Raw genomic sequence first — 15,728 nt, 5'->3', positions numbered from 1 at the left:
ACGTTGACGCAGCTGTTCTGTGGGTCGTCACGCAACGTTCCTCATAAGGAACATTGCATGACGAACGATGTTTAGGTCACCGTCTTTACAGTGAGCGGAAATCACAGAGTAAGTCAATAGTGATCGAGTGTAAGAGTTTTCCAAGTATCTTTATCAGGAGCTTTTTCTCCAATCCCGCTCAAAACCCATGCCGAAAACATAACATACCCCTCTTCCCCCGGGATGACGCAGATCCGTCTCAGACATACTATATTTTTATATTTATGCGTCTGGTGCCTCCTGATCAAATACAGAGACGCATTTAAAACTGGCACGCGGAAACAATTCACATGGAATTTTCAAGAGTATCAATTTCAAAAGTCTTTCGTGCTTTGAGCTTGGTAACGTGCCGCACCCTTATCCAGTGCGGCAAATCGTCGCAGAAATACCAGAAGAATTATGCGGCTGCTGAATATAAAAGAAGCTTGAGCGGAAAGAAGTGGCGGGAAGAACTTAAAGCGAGTTTCAACTTCACAGGATGGTGAGTGTTTCTCTCGCTTTGAACTTACCGGCAATTTCTAATAAAAGGAAACCAGTTCGAAAACACACAGCTTCAGGCGTTTTTTGGATCACGAAAGTGGTCAGGAAAACAAAGAACGAAGATAGGGTGAACTGATAGTGTAGCCACAAAGTTCATCCTGTGATTGGTTTTATCAACAGAGAGGATAAAGTAATTTTGCCACCGTAAAGAGATTCGAGTGCTGACGTTTCGAGCGTAAGCCCTTCACGTCAGAGCGAATGACGCGAATCATGATTCGCTCTGATGCAGGGTCCCACGCTCTTTACGGTGGCCAAAATTACCTTATCAACTCTGTTGATAAAACCCAGCCTTTGCGGCAAGCGTAACTTCTATTGGGGTTTTGTGTTTTTTCGCTTGTTAACCGCGCGGATATTGGGACGAGAGCGAAAGAAACGCGCGTTCACTCGAAACTGCAGCGAAAAACGTACAACCCTCCCTCCCCCCCCCCCCCCCGAAACGCTTGCTACGTCTGACGCAGGACCAGTTTCTTTAGCAACTAATCCCGTTATCCCTTTAAGTTAGTTTGTTTTATGCATCTCGCGTTTATCTTGGCACATTGTTCCTCGGAGACTTGTGAAACTGAGTGTCATATACAAGGGGGTTATGCAACTTCTCCTTTAGTGAAAGCTTTTGCGCTCTACCCATAACTGAACAATGATTCCAGATTACCGGTGAACATCATGTTTCTTGACCACTCCTCGTCTAGTCTACTTTGCATACATGTAACTTACCTTAATGAAGAAATATCCCGGGAAGTAGGAGAGTACCTCTAGCTCGTCAGACAGTGTTGCTAAACCCCGTTATAGTCATAGCATAAGCAAAAGACATTTTTAAATTGCCGTGTTTTATTACAAGGTTAAAAGTGTAAAAAAAAAAATCTGTGTTATTAATACCAAAATTGCAGACCAAACCTTACACAACTGTCTTACCAACAAACTGACAAAACAATTTTTTGACCTCTGGAAGCGTAAACAGCTCAAAGTCGCCCCAAGAGCTTTTCGTTCGAGGTACCAAAACAGGCGGCGGGAGAAGGCATTGAAAAATAACGGGTCACATGACCTTAGGATCGGCTGGTGATCGAAACTTGTCGCCAATTGAATTTTAAAATTGAACTCTTCAACTTAATTAGAGCCTTAAGGTCACGTGATGTGCCAGGGTCTTCTATGACCACTATTTTGAATACCGAAACATCTTTAAGAAAGCGAATTAGGAGATGAAAGATAACACATTCCTTTCATAATATTTCACTTTGCATCCGAAGGTGACGTCGCAAAGCCGAAAAAAAACAATTGTCGATTGTTCTTCAAAAAACCGTGAAATGGAAAATCCAAGTTACTCAAACTATCAAAATTCCTCACAAGTTTCGTGCTTCATCCTCAGAAACAGTGCTGTTGGTCCTTTTTCTTCCTCGTACGAAGTTTAAGCCTTCCCGGAAGGCGTAGAGTAACCCGGAGGAGGCACTCCTTGCATCGCCATTCCTGACTGCTCTACAACCACAACGTTGGTGTGCTGTAAATAGATATATCGCGAAATCGGTAAAAGTGGGTTTATTGGTTTAGAGGGATGGATTTACGTGTCAAAAAAAAAAAACCGCGTCCCTGGAGACGCCTGGAGACGAGGCAGGCAGCCGCAAACGCCAAACCAATCAAAGCAAACAGAATGTCACTGAAACGCGCGCAAAGGATTTCTGACTTACAGTTGTATTCGAGCAGCAGGTTCCCATACAGCCAATGATAGAACCGGCCAGGAGAAACACCGCACCAAGACCATTCAACACCACGATGGCCAGCAAACATCTCTCGATTATCCTCACGTCGTCACAGTTCTCAACTTAAAATACAAAAACATAGCAAAATAAAAATAAATAAATAAATAAATAAATAAATAAATAAAAAATAAATCAATGCCCCATTCACACCAAGGCTTAAACACGTTTAAAAGCTGTTTAGTCAGTAAACACAGTTTAAAATTGTTTCTTCTATAAAAGCTGCTTTCGGATTTTTGTCGACCACAGATTTAGCTCAAGTGAAAGCATAAGTTAAAGTGTACTTGAATCCTATGTCCTATGTCAAATATCATACAAACGAGAGTCACCTATCAAAAGAAGCTTTCACTGATTTTCGCAATACCGGAAATTCGAAGAGATTTAAGATACTTACAGTATTGAACGAGAGTTCGAAAACTCGTCAACTTTCGACGATATTCAAGGATGGATGTTTAACAAATCGATGGCAGTTTCCTATGGTCTATACTATACTCTTATAGATCATAAAATGACTTCATGAAATGTTCAAAACTGGACGGCGAGTGGTTTCACTGCCAAGTTTTGAACATTTTATAGCGTCATTTTATGGTGTATAAGAGTATAGACCATAGAAAGCTGCCCTCGATTTATTTTTGCAATAACATGGAAAATGTACGAGAAAAATTGGCTTTATTTTCCGTTGAGAAAGCGCGCGCGTTACATTTGACGTCATTTTTGTTGTCTGTACTCTTATAGACAATAGCTACGAGCCAATTAGCGGGCGAAAATTTTGACAGTTATTGTAAAATATATTATGTGCTTACCTTTAATTGGAACGTCTGTGCCGCCGGTGCAGTGGCAAGTTCCGTCTTTCATGTGACAGTTCTCTTCCAGTATTCTTCTGATGACGTGGAAGATTAACCAGGCGAGCAGCGTGAAAATCACTCCTGCCACGCACACCACAAACCAGAGAATGTCCATCACGAGGAAGAACACCATCTAAAAAAACAAGTACACGGCGGTCACAAGATTCTTTGGTCTGGGTAATAAGGGAAGGGGTCAAAACTACTATACTTGAGCGGAACCCACCAACCACGAAATAGATGGTGGTACAGGTCTCTGCCTGCACCCTCCTCCCTTTCTCAACCTCAAAAGATGGTTTCTTTATTGCATGGACACCTCTCTATCCAGCAGTAAAAAATGACCATGAGATTCAAATCTCACTTTTCTTGATCAAGGAATGCTAACTCCTGCTAGCAGAATATTTCTGTGTCAACTATAATTTTAAAGCCAATAACATTTTGTAGGCAATTTTCACGAGATAGGTGGCGTCTTCGATAACCCCCCTACCCCAGGCAAGTGCCTCTTCGAACAAACTTGTTATGACCAGCCACCAGTTGACTAAAAGCAACTGGTTTGCATCTCGTTCCCAGGGTCTCTCCTCTTTCCGGAAAGTCAGTGGAAAAAACAGTTGTTCAGGGGAATCGAATGGAATGGTTCATATCCACTGGTAATTCTAGAAAATAAACCGCGAGTTTCATCACAAGGAGCAACGAGCATGGCACTAGTAAATGGCACAGTGAAAGTCCGGTAAACGGAAAAGAGCAATAACTCTGATGGCATTCCTTCGAAAATTGAAAAGGACCGTTTCATGACTGTTCCATTTTATTTTTCCGCCAGAACAGCCGGTTTTTCTATACAAAAGGAAAGCGCTCCAAGAGAAAGTGACCTTTAACCGTACCCTAATTATCTTATAAAAAACAGATTTCGAGGCCGACAGCCGCATCATCTAACCCCAAACCCTTCTCGTTAATACCCCTCAGCTATAGCCTGCATTCGGCGATGGATTGATTAGTCGACAGTTAGACAGTAGTCCCGCGCCTTTTCTAAGCTCATTTTAACTAGACCAGATAACCTGCAGCTCCATTGTTTTTCGTGTCTCGGCGCATTCTTTTGTCCTCTCGACCAATAATGTAAGACGTTGCAAACAGTGCGGGTCGCCCAAAGTGCCGAGAAAAGGGGGGTCTGCAAGCCGTCTTACGTGTGCTGGGTTGGCGAGATAAGTTTCTGAGCTCAGTATTCAGGTCAGCCAACCCGGCGAAGGCTAGTTTTGTATAAAAAATGGCTTCAACAACGTGAATGGATCGAATAATTTTGCTTTCCTCAACCCATCATTTCTGCGATTGCCTTTTTAAATTCAAGCAGCTTCACAGTTCGATCTCGATAAACCGAGCCATCCCGGCCAACAGTATTTTATTTTGTTGTTTGACCCTCAGCGAAAATGATTACAACAACAACAAAAATAACATTTGAAGGCTTTGTAAAACTTACGAGAATCTTGTTTCTTTTCCGCCAGGTTGCTAAACCAAATCCAGCACAAACTGCTAACTAATCAAAGGAAAAACAATTCGAAGATAAATGGAAAAATAGTCAAAACCTAAAAAATGCCCAACCATTATTGACTGGGCTACCAAATGAAGTAATAAACGACTAAAAGAAAAGCAAATGAAACAGAGCTCAAATAATCTCAACAAAACAGCAAAGACGCAAAGCAAAACAGAAAACAACAAAGAAACAAAAACTCAGAAGCAGAAAAAAAAATTGACAGAAAAATTAGAAAAATAACTTGCTATACAGACGTTTTCCTAGTCAATTTTCAGTAGTAAAGCCTAAACATAGTTTGGTTGCCGTCGGGAGTACCGTTGAGCTATTGGGCTAGCATTTTTAAAGTTGAAAGACTTTCTTTTCCTGACGCGAAGAAATGACAAAAGGCTTTTAGCAAGTTTCTTAACTGTTTGTTCATTTTGGGGAAGCAAGCCCATAAAATGATGTAGAAATTCAGCTTTCTAGTGCAAAAAAAAAAAAGAAGAAAAAACCCCACAAATCATCAGTTTATCGTGTTCTCGATCTAAGATAAAATCTTTTTCCGCGGTTCGCAAACACAATTTTCGATTCAAAAGCTTCAGTTGCGACGTAGGTTTTTTTTTGCATCACTTGTGCATCCGACTTCTCTGAGTTAGTTTTTGACTTGTTGCTTTTCCACACCAAAAGTTTCTTCCTCTGTCAGGCAGAAGTTTCCCAGCAGAAACAAAGCAAGACCAATAATCTCTACTAACAGGCAGTGATTTAGAAGTTCCTTCCCGATTCTCAACAGAACTGAACTTTTAGTAAGCTTATAGTATTCAATTGCTTTCATTATCTACGAAAATTACAGATAAAGAAAATAAAAAGTTAATCTTACTCCTCCCTATAAAAATTTTAGCAAAAAACAAAACTAATAAAAAAAGTGTAGGACTTCTCTTAGTAAGAATAAAACATGGAAAGGCACTTCAGTCTGAGCTGACGGTTTACAGTTTGGTCAATCTTATTAAACTTTGATGTGAATTAAAGTGAAGTTTGGTCTGATAAAGAAGCAAAGTTTAACTTATAATTTAAGCTTACCCCTCCTCCGGTCCAAATTCCAGATCCATCAACGCCTCCTTTTCCAAGATAGACGAAGCCGCATATCAGGTCCATCAAGGCGGTAATTCCGATTAGAATCGACAAGATACCAGCCGCCTTTGCCTTTCCAGGCTCGACCAGATCCGTCATGTTTACTTGAAAGGAAAGTTCCGAACCTGAGCGCCAAACGTAAATGAAAAAGTTTCTCGGCAAATATTTCAAGCGGCTGTAATAAAAACTGCGGGTTTACGTACCTCGTCAGCTCGACCGTCAGCCACCAAATCGTTGGCGCGCTCTACATGTCATACTCCCTTGGGGGGTTAGGTGGAATAACTTGGAGAGAAGTCGGGGAGGGGTGGGTAGTCGTTACCAGCCGCGGCTCTTTCCATATTCTCGGGTGATCTTTGCCTCAGTATCAAAACGACTCCTAGATGCGCAACTTTTTTTCATAGCCGACACGAGTTCAATAACATGAAAAATAGAGCAGTTTCTCTTGGTCATTTATTTTTGTAAGGTCGTGGTTTTGAAACAGAGGCAAACATAACGGTCAAAAATCAATCTGATTGGCCTAGCGGGAAGATCGCTCTGCTCGCTAGCATCCAGGGGCCCGGTTGTTCGAAAGCCGATTAACGCTAATCCACGATTATAAGTTAATCGAGGTTTTTATCTAGAAAATCCCTGCGGAGAAATTCGCTTTCTATTGTATTCGGCGTGTGAAGTGATCAGAGGCAGGACTAATTAATAACAGGAGCCATAATCAGGGAAGGAGACCGTAACGAGATGCCATTTTGACTTGTGGGCCTGTCCCCATGTGTTGTACCAAAAAATCTATTTTTAGAAAAAGTTGCGCCATACGCGCGTGCGTGCTCGCGTGTAAATGGCCAGGATCGCGCGTGGAGAAATTGATTTTTTTTTCTACCAGTTCAAAATGGCGTCCAAGTTTTAAAATTCTGCCAGGGAATATCTCCTTGGTGCCTACATTTTAGGATTTAGACTCTCACAAAGACGGGGAAAGTTGGAATAAGCGGCATATTGATCACATGACTCTCACAGTAAAGTAAAAAAGGCGCCAAAACGGTGGCTCTGCGTGCGTTGCTACAGTTGAATCACAGGGAGTCCACAAAAGTTGTGAAAAAGAAATAAATTAATAAATTATTGACTTACGTTGTTCGTTTCTTGTGGTTTTCTATAGTGCTCATTTGCATAAAATTTACGCGACAGCACTAATGTCGTGTACTGAGTTGTGCGCGAGCGGATCTAAGCTCTGCTGACTTTACTATATATATTGACAAGGGAGGCAACTTTTTTGCGAAACAATTTGAACACACTCAGCAAAATAGCTTTGAACGTTCGACTTGTTCTCCGCTTTGCAACCAAATTCGCATCAAATGAAAGCTGGATAAATTTGGGAACACACTTACCTGTCAGAATCCCAAGAAGAAACAATTTTGAGCCAGCATTTTAGCTCCCTTTTCGTAGTTTTGCTCGGTGTATTTTTTCGCAACAGCTGCGGCCAGTTACCTTGGCGCAGACGTCACAGATTTACGCGCCATCACGAGCAAAATGTCGCCTCTCCCTACCTCGCAAAGATGTTTTTGCGCGACAGCTATGGACAGTGACCGCTCCCTGTTTAGTCACAAATTGCGCGAACTGAAATTCTACTTTGGATTTATTTACAAAATTTAGGTTTGCGCGGCCTCGCTCAATTTGTGACTAAACAGGGAGCGGTGACTGTCCGTGGCTGTCCGGCGCAAAAACATCTTTGCGAGGTAGGGAGAGGCGACATTTCGCTCGAGATGGCGCGTAAATCTGTGACGTCTGCGCCAGGGTAACTGGTCGCAGCTGTTGCGAAAAACTTCACCGAGCAAAACTACGAAAAGGGAGCTCAAATGCTGGCTCAAAATTGTTTCTTCTTGGGATTCTGACAGGTAAGTGTGTTCCCAAATTTATCCAGCTTTCATTTGATGCGAATTTGGTTGCAAAGCGGAGAACAAGTCGAACGTTCAAAGCTATTTTGCTGAGTGTGTTCAAATTGTTTCGCAAAAAAGTTGCCTCCCTTGTCAATATATATAGTAAAGTCAGCAGAGCTTAGATCCGCTCGCGCACAACTCAGTACACGACATTGGTGCTGTCGCGTAAATTTTATGCAAATGAGCACTATAGAAAACCGCAAGAAACGAACAACGTAAGTCAATAATTTATTAATTTATTTCTTTTTCACAACTTTTGTGGACTCCCTGTGGCATCAGTAATAGGCCTTGTTTATACCCAAGAAACCGGCTGCGGTTTTACGAATGTGTGAAGGTATAATTTTTTAGCGTATCTTTTTTCCTGGTTAGAAAGTCCATCCATGTAACCGGTTGTTGTTTTGCTTCTTCCTTTGCATGGCCACGGAATTTGATTCCAAGCAGCAAAAAGTTCTTTTCCCACTTCAACATGAGCAAGAAAACAGTGAAAGCTGACAGAGTTCAATATGGAGGTTGCGAAAACTGCGTAACAACTTTCCAGACTTTTTAGACTTTCTCCAACAACAAATAACTGAACTTTAGACACTTTTCGGGTACTTTTTGAACCATATCATACTGGCAAAAGTGACACGGAAAGCAGCTGAGAAAAATTCACTTAACCATTACCTGTTTCCCAGGCACTCGACATTAAAAGTTTGTTATGCTAAACTTTGGCCGGCGTATTACGTAAAACCATACACTCGTAAAATGACAGTTTACAAAATTTGGTGGAAGCGCCGAATATTCATGCCAGTGAACGCGTAGAAAACGTTTGAGATGATGGCCTTAACTCGTCTCCTCAAGGATCATACCACTAATTTGAAATAAATGGTTGAAACCGACTTCTCGAATAAAATTTAAGTTTATATATACATCAGCATTGCGGAGAATATTTTTTACATTTGTACTGTAAGGTTTAATGTTTTCTACTCAGCCAAGAGAATTTCCTGGAGTTGTGCCCGATGTTTTAGTTTACAGCTGTAGTTTAGTAAGGTTAGACGGAGGAACTTAAACTTAAAGTATTTAACAATTATGTAAGAAACCGAACTGGACTTTCTCTTCCATTTTCCATATAAGGTAGTAGTCCCACACAAATTTGCGTGTATCCGTGCGGGTTTATGACGTAAAGGGTGGCGCAATTTTTTCTAAAAATAGATTTTTTGGTACAACACATGGGGACGCGTGGATCCCACGCTTGCGGACTCCATCCCTGATTATGGCTCCTGCCAGAACTCTATCTCTCTTTTTTTCTTTTAATTAATCTCTCTAGTTTAAAATGGTTTTAAAAAGCTAATTTCATGCTAAAGGTTAAGAAAAGTCTAACTCAAAACAGAGGAACAAAACTTTGAACAACTGGGCCTTCAGACCGGTAGTGGCAAAAAATCCTTCCCATGACACCCAACGCTCCTCGCTTCACTCGTGTCCAGATCTTTCCGGGGGTGCACACGTCCAATTATCAAAGAGAGACTTTGTTGGTGAAAGTGCTTAGCTGTTTATTTAACGCAATTCACACATCAATACAAACTTAAGTTATCTCTCACAAGTAATAAAATAAATACTAAGACCTGACCGGCAGCTCTTTGCTCCTTCAAAGCATGATTTTCGACAGTTTGAACTGACAGAACATTATTGACTTTATCAGAAAAACGCGAAAACGAAAATACGACTGTATGGTGCATATTGGAAGAAATCCTCGCTCTTTCGCGTGCATTTTCTAGCTTCTGGAAACAAAGCATATTGGTTGACTTAAAAACTATTGACTGTTCTCCCTGATAAACGTAACTTTGAAGAAAGAAACTTTTGAAAACTGACTTGCTACAGAGGAATTTAGGAGACTGTTAAACGACTCGAAAAACACACCCAAAAGTAAAATATGAACTTCTAGATTATGACCAGTATTGGCGGGAAATTCTAGAAATAGTTTTAGTTCCAGGAAAAGCTTTTAATTATATTCATCGCTACGTGCTATGAAATAAGTGAAGTATGTACAATGTTATGTGCTACCCTTAAATGTATTTTTTTTTTCAATCGTGCTTATTATGCTTCGACTTGATTGGCAACAACTCATGCGCAAGCTAATCCAATCCTCTATTCTCACTGGGCCTCTTACTTCCGACTGGCGGAAATCCGAAGCCAAATAACAGCCAGAAATCGGAAGTAAAATTTCTCTCAAACTGGAAGTCTGTTGTTAGTCAGTGATCTGAAGTTAGAAAGCCAAAAGAGAGTCGAGGGGACTATGCGCACGTCCACTAGTACTTAGCGGGGTACTCTGGAGGAGCCTCCTGTTGATGAGACGTTGTAGTAGTAGTCATCACCACTCCTGGCTGTTGAACCACCACCACGTTAGTCTGTGTGAATAGAAAAAAAAAAAAAAATTATTATTCGGTAAAAATTGAGGACTTCGTGTACTGATTTCAAAGCTACAGCTTCCTTCATTACAGCATAATAAACAGTTCCATAGTAATACGATAGACAGGGAACGAAATAATTTTTATTGAATGTCGCGAAGACTACTGTCCTTACTAATTCCCCGGGCTTGCTAGCCCTGGAAAGGAAATGCGGATTGCCCAGGTTAAAGACTGAGCTACGAGATCAGCTTGGAGCTCGTCGTGGGAATTAAGGCCAGTATTTAATTCGCGGCAAGGGAGATGCAGTTTGCAGTTCCATGACAATCTGACTATATACTGCTCAATACATTTACCTGTGGTTTGGCGCAGCAGACACCCATGCAGCCGATGATTGAACCAGCAAAGATAAGAATGACTGCGATAGCACTGGAGATCACAATGGCTATGATACAGCTCTCGACAACTGCGATGTCACCGCAGTTGGACACTGTGAACCGAAAAAGTCGAGGTTAAAACAGAAAGAAGGGGAGGATGTGATTTTGAAGTATCATGCACACTCTAATATTAAACTGATTCTTTAATACGAAAGAGACACGAAGACATTGCACGATAAGATCATCTGAATTATATCAGACCATGGGCTCGACCACCGTTGAGTCGTTACCGATCTTTAGAAGATCAAACTCATTTCTTTTTAGTCTCACACTCCGGCCAAACATCACCCTTTTTACTCAGTAACTATAACACGCTTAAACACAGATAGAAATCAAAGCGGGAAAAAAAAGAAAAATGGAAGAACTTTATTCATTACTCCACTAGATCTAAGTGGAACTATAAATCAGAGCCTCTGGTCACGGATAACCAGAGAAGAAATGGATTGCACTAAGCTTGTTAAAAAAATGGCCGGGTTTCTTTTCAATTTTTCCCCTTACGTTATCAAAAAAAATCGTTCAAAACCGTGTCAGTATTTTATGTTCTCCTTTGAGAAAATCATTTGATATCTTCCTGGTAATGTTCTAGGAACATTTCTTGGACGAGAAAAGGTGCTAGGCTTAAGCTTGAATAAAAAAAAATGAAAATAAACACCATGAATCAACAGAGCATAGTAAGTATCGCAACGTTTCAGACCCGATATGTACCAGTATCTTTTTTTCCATTTAATGCATTATCAAACGAACAAGTCGTATAAGAATAGAGGCACTGTCTTGATGTTTAGCAACTTCTCCCGGCAAGTACGATCTCCATAAATCTCGTCCCCAGAGCCCTCGCGCGCTTTAGGTCAGCGGAGGCCAAACTGCTTACCCAAAGGAACGCAGGCCCTGGAAACGAAATTGGATCTCCATGTGCTGGTATCCGAAGTTTGGTTTTCTCGTGGTCTCACCTGTTGAGGGAAGGGCCTCATTTGCATGGCAAATGCAACTATTGCCGACCTGACTGCACTTTGATTCCACCACCTTTTTAATGACCCACCAGACCAACCACGCGATAAGGGCAACAATGACTTGCACAATGCAAATGATCAGCCAGAGTATGCAAAACACCAGGTAAAAGACAAACTGCAAAAGAAAATTCACGCAGGTGAGCGACGTGCTATGAGAAGATGTTGTTTTTCGCATTGTGACGGGCTGTTAAGGGTCGAATACTGAAGAGGTGTGAGGGTCCCCAAGGATGGAATCTTCCGAACCAAAACCAGTCGTGCCTGGAATGATTGCGTTATGCCGCGCTTTGCGCAGGTTACACGTAACTGCTGTCAGATTTGTGAGTTCTGATTGGTTCATTGGACTGTTGGCATCCTTAATTTGTGATTGACCAAAGTTACACTGGTTAAAACCCTCGATTTTATTTTATTTAATTTTATTTTTTTAATCTATTAATTTCATAATTTGGTGACAGTTTCCATGCTTTGGTTAGTGCACTGTGAACTGTACCACCTAGCCTTTAAATTAATGTGGGTGCCTTTTTTTTTATACTAATCTAGAATTTTAACAGCTAAGTATTGGGTAGTTTTAGAAATTAAAAGGTTTAACTTACCGCCATTTTGTTTAGCTTTACCCATGTCACAATCCCCAAGATGGCAATAATCAATTGCTGCAAAAAGAAATGATGTCAGAGGAAAAAAAACAAACCACGAAACAAATAAACAACTCTTTATTGCCCCCGCAGGGTTTTGGCCCAGAGGCACAAAACCCAAAGAGGCACCCTAGGATTCCCCGTGTGTGCACATATAAGGAATTTCAAAATGTAAGAAAGTAAGTACTCTAAGTAAATTTGTTAGTATGCGAAAAAATCTCGATTTGATCAAACTAGCCGCGCACGGTGGTCTCGGGTAATATTTCAGTAAGCGCGCAAGGTGCTGTCGGGTAGCTGTCATTCTGCAACCACGAGGTCTTCGAGCAGCGTTTGACGGTCTTGCGAGCGAGAGTTTGCGTTTCGTCGTCCTCTTGCAGCATTTCGAGTTCTTTCTAGCAGTGTTTCAAGGTCTTGCAACCACGAGTTCGCATTTCGCCATCATTTAGCAGCATTTCAACCACAAGTTCGCGTTTTGCCATCTTCTAGCAGAGTGGCAAGGTCTTGCAAACACGAAGTCACGTTTCGCCATCTTCTGCATCTTTAGCAGCCTTTCAAACCCCGAGTTCACATAATTATATATACAATACGTTGCTGTTTCACAAAACAAAACTGTATGACTGTAATAAATTTCAATGTCAAATTTACAGAGAAATATGCTAACCAGTTACATGGATGTTAACTTCAATAAATATTCAAACGTTTCTTTTTTAACATTCGTATGCACAGTATTTATATCCAGTAAAAACCATATATAGGTGTTAAACAGATCTTCAAAAGCGGGGGCAGCTCTAGTGAAAACTATTACTAGTTTCAGATAGAAGGCTCTCCAAAAGATACGAAACGCAGGGTGTAGAATCTTGTTACTCAAAGGCCTCCTTTTGCTACTGCGCATATGATATGCGCATCTTCAGGTGCTATGATTTCTGGGATCGTTTGGGTGATTAAAGAAATGTAGTGCGTTAAACAGGACAAGCCAAGAAATGTGTTAATTTCGATAAAGAATACAACGCTGTTTGGAATGACAGATAAAACATTGAGGGGCGAGAAATTTACTTGGCTTTTGTCCTTGCTTCTTTCTCCTCAACAAAGACGACAAAGAAAATATATCAGTTGTGTAGTACATTCCCAAGGGCTGCCTGCTGTAACATAAATCCTACTTTCGTTCATATCATGGCTTCCCCCCAAGCAATCCCACAATCCCTGATGAGGCAAAATTCGTGTCCAGACTCCCACATATTTTCTAGAGTGGGACCAGTCTGGTACCAACAGCGGAAAGAACGGAGAACGAAATTGCTTCTTTTGGGAAAGTTGTAGTTAAATCGGAAAAGCCAGAATTGCCTTCTTTTGAAAATTGATATTCCGAGTATTTAGGCTATAAATGCCTCAGTTATAGGAATGACAAGAATCTAAAGAATGTCAAGCATTGATAAGTGTTTTATGCTAAGCACAAATTTTAGCTTTGTCAGTGATGTGCTGCAAAACAGTTCGTAGTTTTTGCATTCGTCCGTCGTACGAAAACGTGGAGGAGGGAAAAGAATCGAGCGAACGAGGAAAGCAAGACAAAAAACAGACCTTTCAGTTTGCAGTCTATGTTTAGGAAAGTTTGGTGGAAATAGTAAATAGAGGGTTAACTTTAGCGCCTTTCACAGCATGCGTCCTGAATTCAAATTAGGCGTGTCGCCAACAAACATTCGGTGTTGACATGGCAACGTACTGGCAACATACAACTAACGACGGCTTTATGAACACCTTTCTTCGTCCAAAATATTCAGCGAGATAGACGATTTTCTTAATTCTTACTTTGCTCAATTCTTAAAGAGATTTGCTGCTCTGAGAGTTGCAGTGCTTGATCGCTTGTGACCTATTACGTAAGCTTAAGCTGATCAGTGCTAAAGAAAAATTCGTCAGCAAATCAAGAACTCTCGGAAAACGTTCTAGGAGAAAGACAAGATTTGCCACTTTAAAGTTGCTCATTAGAAATTTTCAAAAACTGGCGTGTTTTCCTATCATTTTCAGTTTGCGTATTCAAATTTGTGCGACAAAGAAAGATTTGGAAAATTAAGGGACAATTGATGTTTTTAATATCGCCCTTGATCTAGCCATTGCACAGTTTGCCAATCCGTATGACTGTTTGAAAATCGCCTACTGCGATCGTAATTCAGTTTCGATTGTATAAAACTACCACCGCTAAGCGCTCATGCTGTTTTAAACGGACGTGGCATTCATAGACTGAATATATAAGCGGCATAATGCTCTAAGCTAATTGTCCATCTTTATGCATTTATCTTGAAGAGCCAGCCTTTTGTCAAGTTGCTTTTCAAGTTTGCTTTGAAATTTTGCCAGGACCTTGTTCTGGTTGGAATATATGTATTAAAAATTGTTCAAAAAAACTGTTGATGAAGGCTAAATCTTGGGTTTTGTAGCTGAACTCCGTCACTTCGAAAAGCGCCTTAAATTGAAAGCGGCGATGCAATGGCAAAGCCCTTGTTTGAACAGCAAAGCCAGGAAACGAGCGAAATAAAACGCTTTCCCTTCGTAGTTAAATCAGCCTAAAGTTTAAACCGCGTTCTTTCCAACAAAACTGCAGACAGCGAAAGTTTCAAGGCAATTTGTTGAATCCAAAATGAACCTTCCTTCCCGCCGCTATCTTGAGCAAAAAAAGTTGAATCTACCATGATTTGTATAGAAACAGCCGATCAAATTGAACCACTGTATAGGGTACATTAATGATCCGATTGCGAACAAAATTAATTAAAAATTAGCCATTTGTAGCAAACACACACAAAAAAATTTCTTCCTCGCAAGTTTTATGAATCTACTACCAGACTAAACACGCGGCGAAAAAAAAAAAATGCATTCAGAAGTGACCCTAATATGCGATATTGTCCGTTTTAAAACTGAAGTTTTCTTGGCTGTGGTCACTTAGATTCAGGAATGGATCTCAAAACATTTATACGTGTACATAGAAAAAGAAAATAAGTTCGCTTACCCCAATGCCAGACCATATACCAGAAGCATCTGCTCCACCTACTAAACCGACGTAGATAAATCCGCAAATCAAGTTGACCAAAGCCGTAATACCAACCAAGATGCCCACGATTCCTGCGGCCTTCGCTTTTCCTGGCTCGACTTCCGTCATCTTTTTCAGTACCAGTCAAAGAAAACACAGCGTTAAATTTGTTGAGCGCAAAGTTCTCTAAGCAACGGAGCCTAACCTTTCTCAGTAAGCGACTAAACGTTTTTACTGCAACAATTTTTTTTAACCAAGGGCTTGCCCACCAGCAGCCCCAAGAGATTTGTTATTTGCTTGTGGCCATAACGACAAATGTAAATAGTTGCTTCTAAACAGATTTCACTGACCAGTGATATGACAGTTAACAATTGCAATAATCTGCGTTTGAATAATGTGGAATGAGACACTAAAATCCAACTTATTGTTTTCGCCTTAATCATTAGCACTTGGTGGACTAGGCATTGTGTGGTTGCGAGGTAACGAGCTCGCTCAAAATATAAACTTTTTAGAGTTATAACTCCTGTACCGCCCTTTTAAGATTATTTTT

The 15,728-nt window shown here is 40.7% G+C and overlaps 2 protein-coding genes across 2 annotated transcripts; both read right to left on the bottom strand.

Annotated features, from left to right (window-relative positions):
* Positions 1-1,384: 1,384 nt before the first annotated feature.
* On the bottom strand, positions 1,385-6,056 carry LOC146476512 (uncharacterized). The gene is made up of 6 exons (XM_085114385.1): positions 5,999-6,056; positions 5,745-5,899; positions 4,635-4,691; positions 3,128-3,302; positions 2,256-2,389; positions 1,385-2,068 (listed from the first exon to the last, which is right to left on the bottom strand). Exons 2-6 carry the CDS (start codon positions 5,892-5,894, stop codon positions 1,979-1,981), a joined length of 606 nt encoding a protein of 201 aa, XP_084970511.1. The 5' UTR covers positions 5,895-5,899; positions 5,999-6,056; the 3' UTR covers positions 1,385-1,978.
* A 3,162-nt stretch (positions 6,057-9,218) lies between these two features.
* LOC146476511 (uncharacterized) lies at positions 9,219-15,447 on the bottom strand. The gene is made up of 5 exons (XM_085114387.1): positions 15,158-15,447; positions 12,130-12,186; positions 11,480-11,654; positions 10,452-10,585; positions 9,219-10,098 (listed from the first exon to the last, which is right to left on the bottom strand). The coding sequence occupies exons 1-5, from the start codon at positions 15,305-15,307 to the stop codon at positions 10,000-10,002; spliced, it is 615 nt and encodes a 204-aa protein (XP_084970513.1). The 5' UTR covers positions 15,308-15,447; the 3' UTR covers positions 9,219-9,999.
* Positions 15,448-15,728: the final 281 nt, after the last annotated feature.

The sequence above is a fragment of the Pavona decussata genome, unplaced genomic scaffold (assembly GCF_977016875.1).
Source record: "Pavona decussata unplaced genomic scaffold, jaPavDecu1.1 SCAFFOLD_76, whole genome shotgun sequence".
NCBI lineage: Eukaryota > Metazoa > Cnidaria > Anthozoa > Scleractinia > Agariciidae > Pavona > Pavona decussata.
This window is presented reverse-complemented; position numbering and strand designations above follow the sequence as displayed.

Excerpts from the sequence above, each read along its gene's own strand:
- LOC146476512 (XM_085114385.1), bottom strand. The coding sequence starts at position 5,894 with ATGACGGATCTGGTCGAGCCTGGAAAGGCAAAGGCGGCTGGTATCTTG. Across the intron at positions 3,303-4,634 it reads GGAAAAGAAACAAGATTCTC|ATGGTGTTCTTCCTCGTGAT; the intron begins GTAAGTTTTACA and ends TTGTTTTTTTAG. Across the intron at positions 2,390-3,127 it reads CACAGACGTTCCAATTAAAG|TTGAGAACTGTGACGACGTG; the intron begins GTAAGCACATAA and ends TTGTATTTTAAG.
- LOC146476511 (XM_085114387.1), bottom strand. The coding sequence starts at position 15,307 with ATGACGGAAGTCGAGCCAGGAAAAGCGAAGGCCGCAGGAATCGTGGGC. Across the intron at positions 12,187-15,157 it reads GTATATGGTCTGGCATTGGG|CAATTGATTATTGCCATCTT; the intron begins GTAAGCGAACTT and ends TTCTTTTTGCAG. Across the intron at positions 10,099-10,451 it reads TCTGCTGCGCCAAACCACAG|ACTAACGTGGTGGTGGTTCA; the intron begins GTAAATGTATTG and ends CTATTCACACAG.